The sequence below is a fragment of the Leucopleurus acutus genome (genome assembly GCF_964270905.1).
Source record: "Leucopleurus acutus genome assembly, chromosome: 14".
Classification (NCBI taxonomy): Eukaryota; Metazoa; Chordata; class Mammalia; order Artiodactyla; family Delphinidae; genus Leucopleurus; species Leucopleurus acutus.
In genome coordinates this window covers 53,967,821-53,983,917 of record NC_139156.1, presented here as the reverse complement: position 1 = coordinate 53,983,917, position 16,097 = coordinate 53,967,821, and the positions used below count along the sequence as shown (strand labels likewise).

The 16,097-nt window shown below is 54.1% G+C and overlaps 1 protein-coding gene across 2 annotated transcripts; it reads left to right on the top strand.

The window, feature by feature from the left end:
• The first annotated feature begins 2,239 nt into the window (after positions 1-2,239).
• PPIF (peptidylprolyl isomerase F) lies at positions 2,240-14,953 on the top strand. 2 transcript variants are annotated; one of them, XM_082854688.1, is made up of 7 exons: positions 2,240-2,463; positions 3,712-3,742; positions 4,292-4,380; positions 6,144-6,240; positions 6,781-6,856; positions 8,174-8,300; positions 14,795-14,953. In XM_082854688.1, the coding sequence occupies exons 1-7, from the start codon at positions 2,275-2,277 to the stop codon at positions 14,936-14,938; spliced, it is 753 nt and encodes a 250-aa protein (XP_082710814.1). In that variant the 5' UTR covers positions 2,240-2,274; the 3' UTR covers positions 14,939-14,953. The 2 variants fall into 2 exon arrangements, with proteins under 2 accessions (XP_082710814.1, XP_082710815.1); XM_082854689.1 differs by lacking the exon at positions 14,795-14,953 and adding an exon at positions 11,797-12,007.
• Positions 14,954-16,097: the final 1,144 nt, after the last annotated feature.

The window sequence follows — 16,097 nt, the reverse complement described above, 5'->3', positions numbered from 1 at the left end:
TAAGGGCTATGTGAGCCAAGGGCCTGGAACTGATATGTGGGGTGATTCCTCTCTTCTTCTTTTGAATCTGCAGTACGCACTGATACAGGGGAGTATCTGCGAGATGTGCTGAGGGCCCAGATGGGGCAGGGAGCAAGCCAGCTTCCTACTCAGGCCTGTTCTACTTCAGGGCACAATCACAAAAAAAGGAGAAGCCATTCCCCAGAACAGAGTGAGGCCCCGTCCTGGGCTGGGACCTGGGGAGCATCTGGGCTCCAGGATGCAGCTGGAGTATCATTGAGTGCAGGCCCCTCCTGGGCCAGGAATAAAGAAGGGGACTGTGGACTTCCAGAAAAGGGTCAAGCCAGCATTCTCATGAGGTTAAGACACTTTGACCCCTTGAATTGGCTTGGGTCAGCATTTTGCTTCCTGACCCCTTTCCAGGAGTCAATTCAGAGCCTGGTGCAGGTCAGTTTAGAGCTGGTCCCAGCTGAAGTCCACCTGATTCCAAGGCCCAGACCCCACCCTCTTCTCTGGCCCCTCAGAACTCTGAGCCCCTGCAGCTGAGGCTCATTACTGACTGAGCCCCAAACCCTGAGCAAAGACCATCTGGACGGGACTTCCCCGGTGGCACAGTGGTTAAGAATCCGCCTGCCAATGAAGGGGACACGGGTTCGAGCCTTGGTCCAGGAAGATCCCACATGCCATGGAGCAACTAAGCTCGTGGGCCACAACTACTGAGCCTGTGCTCTAGAGCCCGCAAGCCACAACTACTGAGCCCACGAGACACAATTACTGAGCCCACGTGCCACAACAACTGAAGCCCGCGTGCCTAGAGCCCACGCTCCGCAACAAGAGAAGCCACCGCAATGAGAAGCCCACGCACCACGACAGAGTAGCCCCTGCTCGCCGCAACTAGAGAAAGCCAGCATGCATCAACAAAGACCTAATGCAGCCAAAACTAAAAATTAAAAAAAAATGACACATACACACACAAAAGAATCAGAGGTTTAAAAAAAAAAAGACCATCTAGACTCTGTCCATCACTGATGCTCATGGCACAGTACTTAACAGCTGACAAAGTCCTCTCTCTCTTCATTTTATCCTTGGAACAGACCTGGAAAACAAGCAAGGTAGGGATTAGCACCACCCCCTATTCTGCAGAGGGGAAACTGAGGCCCAGAAGGTCTGGGAGGACTGGCAGAGGCTGGCTGCAGAGACTCCAGGGTTCCCCTACCTCTAGGCAGTGCCTTCATCTCTCTGGGCCTCATTTGCACATACGGAGAGTGCAGCTGTTGGCTCGGATGCTCTCTCAAGTCCCCTGCCTGTCATTCATTTCCTGTGGGCCTCCCATGCCCCCAGGCTCCTGGGAAGCCCACCTCAGCATGTGGGGTAAATCCCCCTCACTGTGGTTTCTCCCGCTCAGTTCCCCTTCTCTTCCTGTCTTGCCTTCTTGCTTTTCCTTGGACTGGTCCCTGTGGTATGTTATCTGCAGGTGCAGTTTTGGGGTGAGTGGGGGTGGGAGGGGAGCTAGCAGCCATCTGTCCTGGTTGCTGGGGATCAGGGCTGTCAGTCTATGGGGTCGGGGAGGAAGAGCCAGACCCAGTCCTGGTGGAGGACTGGGGGCCTGGTAAGAGCACGACAGGCCCAGGCTGAGTCTGGAAGAGGCACTGGTTTCTAGAAGCATCTGGAGACAAGCCCAGGATAGGACAAGGAGGCCGGTGGTCACCATGGGAGGTGCCTGCCTGCCACCTCTCGCTCTAATCCCGCTTCTCATCTCCACCTTTCTTTGACTGACTCTCAGTGCCACGGTCTCTCCTGGTCCGCCTGTCTGTCTACAGGGCCTATGGGGCGAGGGGCAGCCGTACAAAAGTCTCAAACGTAGACTTTTGTTATATTCAATGAAAACATATGGATGCTCGTATTTTGGAGTTAACCACGTTTTAGGATTTTCCCCTTTTTTCATCTATTGGGACCCTCGCAAAATGGAACCGGCCTCCTTTTGCGAAGTCTTGTCTGCCCCTCAGGTCTCTGGCCGTGGTTGGGGTGTGTTCAGAAGACTTCACGCCCCACCGCCCCACCGCCCCACCGGCCGGGCTGCGCTGTCCGCTGGGGCCAGCAGGGGCCGCCCGCGGTCAGGCCGGAGGGGGCGGGATGGAGGCGGGGCCACGAGGCCGGCTGGGCCAATAAAGGCGGCTGCACGCCGCTGCGGCTAACTCCGCCCTTTGGGCGCCCGTGACCCTCGCCTCTGGAGTCTGTTGGCCCGTGGCTCTCCTGCCCGGACCCGCACCCACGATGCTGGCGCTGCGCTGCGGCCCCCGTGTGCTCGGCCCCCTCTCCGGCCCGCGCTCCGCGCACCTGCGCCTACCCGCGGCCCGCGCTTGCAGCAGCGGCTCCCGAGACCCGTCCTCTTCCTCCCGGAACCCGCTCGTGTACCTGGACGTGGGCGCCGACGGGCAGCCGCTCGGCCGCGTGGTGCTGGAGGTGAGACCACCGGACAGGACCGTGCTGGACTGGGCGTGGGGGACGGTCGCGGAAGAGCTCTGGACCCCGGGCCGGCGCTGTGCCTGGCTCGCTGAGTGACCTTGCTTCCTGCTCCTGGGCTCTGGGCCTCAGTTTCCCCATCTCTAAGGACGGGCATCAGATTGGTCTCTCCAGGCCTCCCCTCAGAACTTTGGACTAGTGGAGGCGGGAGGGAGGCCCCTGTGGAGGAGAAAGCTCAAGGTCAGATCGTAGGCTAGGAGGGCCCGCCCCGTTGGCCGGGGTCGGGAGGGGCTCCGAGACTTAACGGGGCGGGATCCTAGGCCCGGAGCTTCGAGATGGGTTTCGGGGGCCTCCGGGGTCCGGGCGGCGGGCCCGGCTGGGCGCTCACGCTGTGGCCCTTGCAGAAGGCGGAGCGGGCCCCAGTCCCGCCCTCGCCATTGGGCTCTCGGCGTAGCAAAGGTGGTTTCGGGCCTCCTCCTCTCCCAGCAGGGCGGCTGGCCCGGCCTTGGGCTCCAGCCACCAGAGCAGGCATAGAGCTCCTGGAGTCGGGGCAGTGTGCACGGAGCTCATCGCCACAACTCCATCCCCAGCCACCCTTCCGAGGTGACACTCTGCGTCTGCCCTGGCTCTTCGGGCCTTTTTGAAAAACAGAGCAAGAAACATACCTAGTAGTCCGGAAGGTAACAGAGGAGAAGCTTTGGTGTAGCCTTCAAGCCCATGTTGAACAAAGGGGCCTCAGTTAAGCCTCAGTTGACTCTTCTGGAAAATGGAGAAGACCTTTATTTTAAAGGTTTGGTGCCAGTGTGGCTCTTGCAGCTGGGAGGCAAGAGGCAGGCTTAGATGGGACTCCAGCCTCCCCTTTCCCCCACCCCTCCTGCCTCTCTCTGAGCCTCGGTTTCCCATCTGCCCGTTGAGGAGCTTGGACTGGCTCCTCCCCAGCGCCCTCTCTCCAGGCCTTGAGTCTCTGATGCTTTGGGCCCAGCTGAAGTGGCTCTGCCAGTTCTGCCCCTAGAAGTAGTCCGGGATGGTGTTGGCATCTCTTCTGACAAGTTAGGAAATCGAGGCCGCCTCCTGCCCGCCTGGAGTTCAGGAAGCAGCCGGCAGAAACGATAGCTGCTTAGGTGGCCTCCCACGGAGGGCTGGGAGTGACAGGAATGTGCTTTCCCCTCTCCTGGGCCACCGTGCGGGTTGGGTCCCTCTTTCACCTGCCTCTGGACTGACCGTCTTGTCCCTCTTCTCTCCCCACAGCTGAAGGCAGATGTCGTCCCAAAGACAGCAGGTAAGTCAGGGCCCAGGGCCTTCTGAGTCCAGTCTGGATGGAAGGGAGAGGGGCAAGGCCAGGCGGGTGGGGTGGTGAGAGCAGCTGGGGCGTGAGAACCGTGACTAGATGGGAGTCCGCGTGTGGCTCAGCTGCCGAGTGCCCTGGGGCAGCCACGGTCCTCTCGGAGCCTTAGGGTCGGCCCCGCCCACCTGTCCAGTAGCAGCCTCTGAATCGGGAGAAGATACACATACCTTTCCTCTGGGACAACTTCCTCCCTCCTGGTGCCCGACGGGGCAGGCTGGTGGGTTCGCAGCCCTTGCCTGGACTCCCTGCCCCGCTGACCCGGTGCTGGAACAGCCAGGAGCATGTGTTCCTGCCACAGTGCTCGGACACTGAAGTCAGGGCGCCAGATGACTTGTCCCAGGTCACACAGCCAGCGCAGACCCAGGGGCGGGGGTCTTTCCATGTCCCGGCGGGGCGTAGGTAGAGAGGGCGCCGGATGGAACAAGTTGTGGCCCCTGGGTTGAGGCCTGGCCCTGTTGACCTGCCTCTTCCTTCAACCCTCAGAGAACTTCAGAGCCCTGTGCACCGGGGAGAAGGGCTTCGGCTACAAAGGCTCCACCTTTCACAGAGTGATTCCATCCTTCATGTGCCAGGTAGCGGGGGCGTCTCCCTGCCTTGGGCTCCTCTTCTCTAAGTGGGAATAGTGACGGGGACGCCTCGGAGGATTCTCATGAGGAGTAACCAGTGTGCATGTGCCTGGAAAGTACTGAATGGAGGGCAGCTGCGGTCACTCCCTCGGCCTGTCCTCTTACTCCGAGAGGCCGGAGCTTTTCCTGGCTGCCACAGAGCCTTCCCTGCCCCAGGAATTAAGCAACAGGGTAGGCGGCAGGACGGGCCCTGCCTGGCGGGGTCGGGAGAGTGAAGCAGCGGCGGGAGAGCAGGCATCGGAGTGTGGATGTGCTCAGGGTTAGATCTGAAGGCTTTGGAGGACCAGCACATTCAGACAGTCTCTGCCCATGCCCCACAGTGTGTCCCACTGAGCACTTGGCATGGGAGATAAGGCTAGAGAGGAGGAGGAGGGAGGAGACTGGGCACAGACAAGAACACACAGGTCTGGACTTGGAGCCTCTTTCCAGAGAAGGGCATCTTTCCCAGTTAAATGAGTCTGTTCTTTAGTCATATGTTCTGCCTCTTTTCAAAAGCATTAGCTTTGCTGTGTCAGATGTTTTGCAGGTAGGTGTTGAAAGCGAGAACTTCCCCCGGGGCCAGGACCCGAGCTATGCTGGGGGTTGTCCTGTGTGAGGTCAGACCCTGCTAAGACAGGGGCTAGTGTCTGAGGCCAGCAAAACCTAGAGGCAGGGGCATGGATGTCATGACCTCTTTGAAGTCCTTTCAGCCTGGAATTCTCCTCCCCCCTTCCCTCCACCCCGACCTGGTGGCTGTCATCACATCGTGGTGAGTGGCAGTGGGTTGAATGTGACAAATTCAGGGAGGGGTGAGGGCTGTGGCTGTGAGACAGGCCTGGCCCCGCCCCGTGGCTCTCAGCTGGGCGGCTCCCGGCTCTGCCCGAGGCTGTGGATGAAGCAGGAGCTGAAGTGGGTGTCCCAGCCGGGCTAGGGTCTTCCTCGGAACCACAGCAGGCAAGGGCAGAGACTCCAAAGCTGGAGGGCTCGCGGAGGCATGGGATGGTAGCACCGGGACGCCCAGGCCAGGGTTTTGAATCGTCCCTCTCTGGGGACACATTGGCATTTGGGGATGCTTCAGCCGGGCAGGTCAGGTCACCCGTGTCACCTGAGGATCCCACCTCAGGAAAACAGCAACGTGACCATGGCCGGGGGCTGGGGCTCTGCTGCAGCTGGCAGCCCCTGGGCTCTTCTGGCCGTGGCTCGCATGGAAGCCTCAGGCGAGCTGTGAGGAATGACGCCAGCCCTGGCTGGGCTCTGTCCTGGGCCTGGTGAAGGGGAGATGCTGGGACAGGGAGGGGGACTCAGTGTGGGGAACTGGCTCTGCTGGCTGCTGCCGCTTCCCACAGACCATACTTGGGAATGAGGGTTCCTGGTTTTCTCCCTATTTACCCTGCAAGAGTTGTGGGTAGAAAATTCTAGGTCACTAAGAAGCATCTCAGAATGGCCGAGATGTTTTTAAGGATCATTTAAAAACTCGCTCAGACAAAAATGAATCATTCGGAAACCAGGGTAGTTATTGTGGCAGAAAATATCTAAGCTTTATCTTATTGTTGCTTATTTTCCTTAGTATTGTATTAGTCCTTCTATTGTTGGATGTTTTTTGACCTCTTTGCCTGAGGGCTTCCGGCTGGGTGGGCCCTGGGTGGGCTGGGGGCTGCGTCCTAGCGCTGGAGTGGCACCCCTCTGCCAACTCTGGTGGCGACGTCTCAGCCGATGCTCTGTGCTCGCAGGCCGGGGACTTCACCAACCACAACGGCACAGGGGGGAGGTCCATCTACGGGAGCCGCTTTCCTGACGAGAACTTCAAACTGAAGCACAAGGGGCCAGGTGAGTGCAGGTCGCCAGTCCCGGGGCCATGTGCCCCGAGCTATGACCCTGCCTCTGCCATCCCAGCAGGCCTGGAGGCTGCAGCCTGATTGCCCCATATGATTGCTGCATATCTGACGTTGCTCCTTCCTTCCTTCGATGCTCTGGGTGGGCTTGTTGGGTTTTCCTAGAGCTTTTTCATTCTGAGCTCTCAGTTTCAAAACCGAACCTTCCTTTGAGAACCTGGGGGAGAGAGCCTTTAAGCAAAACCCCAGCGTTGTGTCAGACCCAAGGCGCGACATGGGGAAGTCTAGAGTTCAGGGCTGGGGGTCCTGCTCCGGCTCTACCACTGAGAGCTTCCACGAGGCCCTTTTCTCTCGTGGCGGCAGAGGCGGACAGGCCCTGGGGAGCTGCGTCCTCTGGGCCCTGGTTCCCTCTTCTGAGCCCCAGGATCTTCTGGCTCAAGCATCTTCGATGTGGTTTTCCCCATCTGCTCATCTGAGTGACTCCCGTGTGAGATGCCTCCTCGGGGCAGCCTGGTCATCCTGCTTGTGTTTGCAGGTGTCCTGTCCATGGCAAATGCAGGCCCCAACACTAACGGCTCCCAGTTCTTCATTTGCACCATAAAGACAGACTGGTGAGTTGCTTGCTCCTGGCTCCAGGCCCTCTGGGAGGATGGGGTGGCCTTGCAGCTGGAGGGGAAAGCTAGTTTGAGGCTGGACTCTGCTGTGGGACAGTAGCCCTCACCCAGGCTGTGTGTCTGTATGAGAGAAGGAGAAGGTTTGTGAAAGGATTGAGGGAGAATTTGGGTTATTCTTGTAACTGTCTTTATTAAGCTTCCCGTTGTTACTGTCAGCTGGAGTTTTCTCAGTGTGTTCTGTGCACATGTGCGCGCGCGCGCGCGCACACACACAGAGAGGAAAGGATTCTTTCACCAAATATATTTGGGAAATGCTGCGGAACACACTAGGCCTCAAGGTGGCCTGTGGCAGAAACCTGTTTTCTTGGTTTAACCCGCTGTTTCCTTGGCTTACTTGACCTTGGAATGCACCTTGGAAAATGCTGCAGGAGACGTTCGGATATCACACCGGACTTCTCATCAGGCATTAGCGTGGGCCTGCAAATAGCTCCCAGCCCCTTAGAGCCCTCTTTCCCAATGCCCTTGTATTTTAGGGATGTTTCCCAGGTAAATTTTCCACTACCTAGTAAGTTTCTCTGCCCAAAGTCCCCTGTGTCCTAGCCCTGAGGCATCTCAGGGAGGTGAGGGGACAGCAGCTGGCCTGGAGCTAAGACTAAATAAAGCCCATTTCCAAGGACTTTAGGGAGACCTGGGTAGTGGGGGTTACTAGTGGTCTCTACCCTCCGAGCCAGAGGGCCGTGGATGTCAGGGTGGGCAGGTTGTTGCTGGCTCTGCCCTGCCCTGCTTCCGTGGAGCCCCTGGTGGATCCTGAGGTGTAACCAGTTTTGGCCTTGCTGGCCCTGCCTTTTAGGTTCTTGGGACTGTCTCGGATTGAGAGCTGCTTGGGACTCGCATCGGTTCACCACACGTATTATCTTGGCTCTCACCTCAGAATTTATGACTGTTAAGATAGTTCCATTTACACAGACCTCTTATTTCTTCAGAGTAGTTCAATATCCCTTTATCTCCCTGTGCAGAACGAGAATAATTCGCTTTTTGTAGGTGAGGTTCCCAGGCTTCAGGTGAAGTGGCCTGGGATTAGGTCACACAGCAGGCGAGGCAGAACGTAGCCTGGGAGGGAGCCGTCCTCTGATGCGTTCGGGGGGGCTCAGCGAGGCTCGGTACCCGAGCTGTGAGAGGTGGGGCCAGCCTTTCGGTGTGGGTTCCTTTCAGAACTGCTCTTTTTGGTAAGTAGTCCCGTGACCAAGGGGCTGTGACCCTGGGCGACACTGCACCACCCTCGCTTCTGCTTACCTGGCTCACCTCTCCTCGCAGGCTGGATGGCAAACATGTTGTGTTTGGCCATGTCAAAGAGGGCATGGATGTCGTGAAGAAAATAGAATCTCTCGGCTCCAAGAGTGGGAAGACATCCAAGAAGATTGTCATCACGGACTGTGGCCAGGTGAGCTAACCCGCCAAGGCCAGGGCTCTAGGCCAGCGGCAGCTGCTGGCAACAGGGAGTTGACTCACCCAGGCGGCCGCCTCGGGCTCCCAGCGCAGGGGCCCCTTGGAGTTGCCTGTGCTCCCTCCACCTGCTCTGTGCTTCCGGAAGTCCTCTCAGGAATGTCAGACCTCACAGGACCCACCGGGCTGCTTCCCCAGTGCCTGATCTTCCCCAGCGCCCTGTTTCTGGACACGCATCACGGACACTGTGTCCCTGCTCCTCGTCTGGCGTCTCCCGTGATCGCCCGGCCCAAGTTCACCTGTGCCTTGGACGTTGAGGGTGGTTATGGGTTAGCTCTGAAGGCAGTTTCTGCCTTTCCTTTGGCCAAGGGGGAAAGCCGGTTGCTGTAAAGGGCTGTAATAGCGGTTTAATGTCGTCTTCCTAATCGGAATAATTTAGCAAGACTCCCTGGAGCTGGAGCTGTGGCACTAACTACCCCAGGCTGTGGTGTGACCTGACATTGGTGGCACAGGCCACGAGCTTGGCCTTTGGAGCACAGTCTGGGCATTTGCGAAGGTGCCACGGCTGCGACCTTTTATCCCAGTCACTGTGAATCCCATTGGTTTGCTGTTCTTGTGTTTGGGGAGAGTCCATGGGGGTAGAATCAGCTGAACCTGGGGACAGACCCACTGCAAGCTGTGCCTAGTCAATGTGAATTCCCCAGTTGAAAACAGAAATGACTTGTAAGTGCCGTGTGCTCTGGAAGGAAGTCCGTGTGTCTTCCCTGGTGGGCTTTGATTTCTTCTGTGTGTCTTATAAATTATATCTACTGATTATATACACAATATACTTCTGGAACATTTCTTTGTGTTGAGCTTAAATGTGAAAATAAATCCTGTTTTCTATGAAAGACTGGGGTCCGTGCTTTAGGAAGCAGTGTCTGTAACAAGTATTTGGAGCTGACGTTTATTGTTACCACTGTCACTCAGTGCTCCACGGAGGGCCTTTCCGTGGACTCTCAATCCCCCCAGCAACCTGTGAGGATGTTCTCGTCATCCTGCTTAACAGACAAGGAAGTGGACTCAGACAGACTGTCTTAGCGTTCACAGCCCATCAGAGCCCTGTGCCGCCTCTGGGTGACGGAGCCTCAGTTTTGCTCAGCTGTATAATGGGGTAACAGTGCGCACCTCACAGGGTGATAAGGGTCAGACGTGATCTGTGTAAAGTGCACAGCACGGGCCCTGGCACACGGTCTTAATAAGGCTCTGGAGTGATGAGGACAATATTTCCTGTGTGTCTGGGTCTTAGAGGAGGAGGAGCTGTGATTATCTCGGGCTAGACGTGGACTTTACTACCCTCGATGTGCCGTTTAAATTTGGAGTTAAGTTACAGGTGTTTCTGAATTCACAGGGAGAGCAGATTTGGGGGGTGGGAGGAGGGCTAAAAATTTCCTTAAACAGCCAAGGGAGGCACAGTCCGAATACCAGAAGAATCACAGTGTAATTAGCATTGCCTCACATTGGAGTTCCCTGAGTCTGATGATGTGTGGTCACAGGTCCTGGAAGGCATTCTGAGGTCACAGTGACTGGACTTGGGTCATCTGGAATATGGGGTTCCCTGAGTTATGTGAGGTCACAGATAGATGTAGTCACTCCGGGGTCATGGCTGGAGTTGGGTCGTTGGAGTCATGGAGAGTTTCCATGAAGTCAGTTCAGCTACATGGGTTGGGAACTCAGCCGGCCTAACAGTTTTCAAACAGTTCTCAAGAGTCTTGGAGGTCCTCAGGCAAGGGCCCCTGAACCCCCTTGGAATCATCAATACCCTCTGTTTTCTAAAAGGGATTTCGTTTGAAGAATGGGATCCTAGGCCAAATAATAATGGGTTGTGGCTCGACCCTTCCAACTAGCATTTTACAGACGGGTAAACTGAGGCCCCGCGAGGGGACATGGTTGCCCAAGGTGACCCCGTGAGTCAGTTGGCAGAGCAGGGGCTAGAACCCCGGACCTGCCAGTCCAGAGGGTTTTCTGTTGGAGGCCTTTCGGGATGCACAGACCCCTTTGTCCTCAGATCACACGCAGTCAGAGCTCTTCTGATTTCTGAGGTCAAAGCCGTGATTTGGGTCCCAGTGGAGTTTCCTCTTGACCTCTGGGGACTCTAGGGAGGCAGTGGTGCTGTTGACAAGTGTGAGGGTCAGCTCCTTGAGGTGTGGCCCACTGGCCCCCTGGTGACTTCTGAGGGGTCTCGGGGTCACAGAACATGTGGGGCCTGTGTTTAGTTCACAGAGCATTTCCTTTCCAATGAGGAGGAAGCACGTGTGCGTGCGTGTGTGTGTGTGCGTGGGTTCGTGTGCGTATGTGTGCGCACGCGTGTGTGCACGCACACGTGTGTGTGTGTGTCCATCCGTGCAGAGGAGTCTAGTGTGGGCTAGCGGAAGAAAGAATGCAGGAATTTCCTAAAAACAGTTTCCTGAAGGTGGGGCTGTTCCCTGCAGTTCTCTTCCCAGAACTCTTGCACAAGGGCCTGAGACTGGTCTTACTACATAAAGCGGGAGCCTGTGTAATATACAGATAGGATATTGACTTCTTGCTGGTACACGGTGCTAATGCATGAAGGAAGCAGTGAGTCATACGCGTGCTCTCACAGATGGAATCATATGTGACGCCATGTAAATTCACCATGTGTTTAAATATCTGAAATAGCATTTTTATGAGACAACACATGATAGCTTTTCAAAATGACTTCACTGAGGTATAACTTACATACAATAAAATTCACACATTTTAAGTGTGCAGATCAGTCACTTGACAAATTCGTACACTGAGTAACCACCACCAAATTAAGTTATAGAACATTTCCATCTCTCCAGAAAGACACCTCTGCACCTGTTCTATCGCTGTAGATTAATTTTGCCTGTTCTAGAACTTTGTGTAAACGGAATCCTACAAGATTTACTTTTTGTGTCTGACTTCTTTCGTGTACCATGTATGAAGACGTGGGAGAATTTAACACGCTTCTGGGCTTTATAGAATGTTGCCCCGTGATGAGGAATGTCAGTAAATGTTTCCAAGGTCTGCTAAGGCCTAAAGCAATGCTTCTCCTAGGAATCATGGGGTGCTGGGAAAGCATGCAGATTCCTAGGCCGCGGCCGAGCCCTGTTGAATACCAGTCTCTGAGGGTGGGATCTAGGAATCTGAATTTCCAAATAATAATAATTCAACTAAAGTTTAAGAATTTGAGTGTAGGCCAGAGGGGCAAGATTGAAAAGGGAGACCACCAGACCACTCGAGTCATTGCCGACGCGCTGAAACATCTGTCCTGGATGCTCCGCCGCTCGTAAAAGATGCTTCACTTGAGGAGTCTGGGTGGTGGGTAGGGCACCCTGTGCAGCCCAGGCTTCGTGGGGGCTGGTGGGAAGCTGTGCTCTTCCATAACTGCTTCCCAAAGCCTCAGCCGATGGAGAAGCCTTTCAGGGGGGGAGTTCCCGTGGTGTAGCCCTCGGTTCATTTCTCATCAGGAGGAGGGTCTGGCTTTGGTGGGCCCAGACTGGAGAACATTTCTCAATGAATAGCTTCTGGAGGCCGCGAGTCAGATCCATGTCCAAGGTCCACTGGAACAGGGCGGATAGAGAAAGTCTTGGTTCCATGCTGTGTTCTGCTGGTTGCATATATCTGTGAATATACTAAAAAAACATTGAATTATATACTTTAAGTGGGTGAGTTGTATGACACGTGAACAATATCTCAATAAATCTGCTTAAAAATATGTGTTAGTAAATTCTCAGAATTCTGTGGGTGTGTAAGCTGTTTTTCTGAAGTCCTGTCCCTTGGGAAAATGCTGAGATTTGACCCCGTTGGTGGGTCTTGGGCATTGCCTTTCAAAGCACCTGTCCCAGCTGAAGTTACCACAGTGTTTTCAGACAAAGAAGTCTGTTCTTCTCAGACACAGAAGGGCAAGCTACTTGCACAGGCAAGGGAGGCATGGAGTGACTGGAGGATTCAAGTTGTTCGTTTCATTTGGACCCAAACAGATGTCTCCATTACGAATTTCAGGATCCCACTCTTTCCCACCAATGCCCTTTCACACGAAAAACTTAGTGAGACTGTGAATTCAAATGTTATTGTAATTCAGCAAGCTGCACAATTAAATTTTTGTTTGATTTTAAGTGATTATCAGTCTAGGGTCTACAAGAAGTGAGAGATGTTTTAGAGGTGTCACGGAAGCTTTCTGGTTCTCAGACCTTAACGTAAGCTGAGAATTAAAAGACATGAGTTTGTTATCGTCTTTTGGTAAACAGTCAAGCATGCTCAAAATAATTGACCCCACACTATTGTCCTTCTGGCCATCGATACTGCCATAACTGTCAAGTGTACAGCCACCTGACCTCCCAAGGCACATGCTTCTCTCGTCGCTTAACCACAGGTGACAGCATGATTAATTGTGATGTCACTGCATGCCAAAAATTACCATCATCCCACTTCCAATTGGCAGGTAGTTCAGCCCTGCCTTCAAGCCCAAGGGCACAGCCAAACAAATCTCGAAATCCCATCTTTGTGGGGTTATCTCCTAGGACCACTGCCTGTGTCAATTCTTTATTGATCAGGGTCCAGACAGGATACAGAAACAACAGAGTAATTCTAACAGGGAAAGTTTATTATCAAAAATTATTAACTGGGGCTTCCCTGGTGGCGCAGTGGTTGGGAATCCGCCTGCCAATGCAGGGAACGTGGGTTCGAGCCCTGGTCCAGGAGGATCCCACATGGCGCGGAGCAACTGGGTCCGTGTGCCACAACCACTGAGCCCGCGTGCCACAGCTGCTGAGGCCCGCGCACCTGGAGCCGGTGCTCCGCAACAGGAGAGGCCACCGTGGTGAGAGGCCCATGCACTGCAGTGAGGAGTGGCCCCCGCTCGCCGCAAATGGAGAAAGCCCGCGCACAACAAAGACCCAACGCAGCCAAAAATAAATTAAAAAACAAATTACTGACCATAACATAGGTTAACCTACTAAAGGGAAACAAGAACTCTGAACAAAGTGTCTCTCCAGTGCCCTCTATTGATAAAGCTTAATATAATTCCAGGTGGTAAGAGAGAACTGTTACAGTATCACAAACAGGGCAACGAAGGGAGGATTTAGAGCTAAGAGACGGACTCATAAGTGGTGGCATTGCTTTCTTAAACAATCTGACAAACTCTGCCATTCAATTAAATGTTTAGGCCACGTATATTTAACTTAATTATCAATATAGTTAGATTGAAATTGACCACCTTGCTATTTATTTTCTCTTTATCCCATATGGTTTTTGTTCCCTTCTTACCTGCTTTTGGATAGAGTTTTTTCCTCCCAAATGATTTCATTCTACCTCCAGTACTGACTTATTAGATTTAATCCTTCATTTTATATTTTTAGTGGTTTCTCTAAGATTTACAATATATAGTTTAACTTATCACAGATTACCTGAAAATAATATTGTACCACTTTACATATAGTGTAAGAATTGCTGGGTTAAATGCCAGCTTCACGTTTACCGTTTTGAGGAACATCAAACTGTTTTCCAAAGTGGCTACAAAATTTTACCTTCTTACCAGCAATGTATAATCATTACAATTTCTCCATGGCCTCACCAGCACTTGTTATTATCTAACCTTTTTTTTTTTTTCCTTTTCTTTTGGCCACACTGTGTAGCATGCGGGATCTTAGTTCACCGACCAGGGATTGAACCTGTGCCCCCTGCAATGGAAGGGTGAGGTCTTAACCACCAGACTGCCAGGAAGCCCATATCTATCTTTTCTTTTTTTTTTTGCGGTACGCGGGCCTCTCACCGTTGTGGCCTCTCCCGTTGCGGAGCACAGGCTCTGGACGCGCAGGCTCAGTGGCCATGGCTCACGGGCCCAGCCGCTCCGCCGCATGTGGGATCTTCCCGGATTGGGGCACGAACCCGTGTCCCCTGCATCGGCAGGCGGACTCTCAACCACTGCGCCACCAGGGAAGCCCCCCAAAAGAATTGATTTTTAAAAACAAGAATGCCCGTACTCTTCAATAGGGAATGGATAAATACATTACCTAACAAAAGAGTACAATCAGCTGTTAGTCCAATGAAACAGATTTCTGTGCTAACAGGGAAAGATGATGATGAGAACAAAGCAGGTTACAGAACGGCATGTCGAGTATAATCCTGTTAGGTTAGTGTGTGTGTGTGTACATTAAACACAAATATATTTGTACAAACAAAAGATTAGGGAAGGATATGGCCAAACTCTGGATAGTGGTGTCTCTGGAAGAGGTTCAGCTACTGAGAATTTTCACATCCTACTTCCTATTTTTGTGTTGTTTCCATTTCACATTGTGCATGCGTTATTTTTATAATCAAGAAAGGAAAACCCAGATATTACCACTTGACAGTTTTACTCAAGTAAAGGTGCATGAGGCCTGGATAGCACTGTGTTGGGGAGATCAGGATTCATTTCAGGTTTGGGAACAACAACAACAAAAAATTCCCCTTTTGTCCCCTATGCAGGCTTGCCGCTGGCAGGAAGTCGCAGTTCTCAGATTTAGCCACCAGAGGGCAGCAGGGGACCAGCCGATTCCTGCGAGAGGAAAGCTGGGGGATTTTGAGTTGGCAAGGATGTCGGAGGAGAGAGATCTGGGCCAAACTGTTTGAAGCAGTCTCCACCGTGGGGCGGGGCTGGGTCAGGTTCCCAGGGAGAGGAGGACCAGTTATATGCTAGGCAAAGGTCCCTTGCTGCAGCACAAGAGGGAAACTCAGGCAGAAACCTAGTCAGAGCTGAGCTAACACGATGTGGGTGCGTGGAGAGGGAGGGGGAAAGGCCTACAGGCCAAGGACCAGACACATCAAAGCCCCTTCCTGGGGGCAAGGCGCAGGCTCCTCATCTCCTACCACCTGGTTGGGATGAAGTTTCCAGAATGCATGGCTCAAGGGCCTGACAAGTAGGAGGCAGAGGCAGAGAGAGAATCATGGCCGGGGGAGGGGGAGGCCGCAGGAGCTGGGGGGCAGCGTTTCAGAGGCAGCACAGGCCCAGGGGACTGGCACCCCTCCATGAACAGTGCAGTAGCTAAAAGTTCTTAAGCATGTCCCAGGTGTTTAATCGTGACAGTGACCCTCAGGTGGTGGGCAGGCAATACCATTCCCATTGTACAAGGGAGGAACCCGGGGCTCAGGGGGGGAGGCGACTTTCTCAGCTCAGGATGACAGCTGGTAAGTAGTGAAGCTGCCGTTCAGTGTCCAGTCCATCTGACCCCAGAGCCCTTGCCAGGATGACAGTGGGGAGGCCGAGATGGAGGTCGCGGCAGGTGCCATGATCCTGGATGAACGAGGCAGGACTTGGACCCCAAATTACCCCACAGGCTACAGAAGCTGGGTGTGGAGGGCCGGTGGAGGCTGAGCCCTGACCTCCAGGAGTGACCAGAGAGGGAGGGGGGATGTTGAGCGGGTGGTAGAGGAGGATGCTGTTCAGCTCCCAGGGTGGAGGGCTCGGGTGGGAGAAAGACCCCCTTCCTTTCCTGGACCAAGAGGGAGGATGTGGAAGGGGGACCGGCCTGAATACAGGGCTCCAGCGGGGGAGGGCTGAGCGCCAGGGAGAGAAGGCACAGGTATCCAGCCTGGCTCGCCCTGGAGGCAGTGGAGGTAGGAGCTGGGCTCCCCCTGCAACTGGGAAAGGGACCCCCTGGGAAGTTTTCAAGGATAGAGGTAGAAGGGGGCTGGGGGCTGTGTTGGGGGCTTGGCTTGAGTTCCAGCTTCTGCACAAGCCCGCGGTAACCACCATGGAGCCTGCACTAGGTGGTTATTGGCTCTGGGCTAC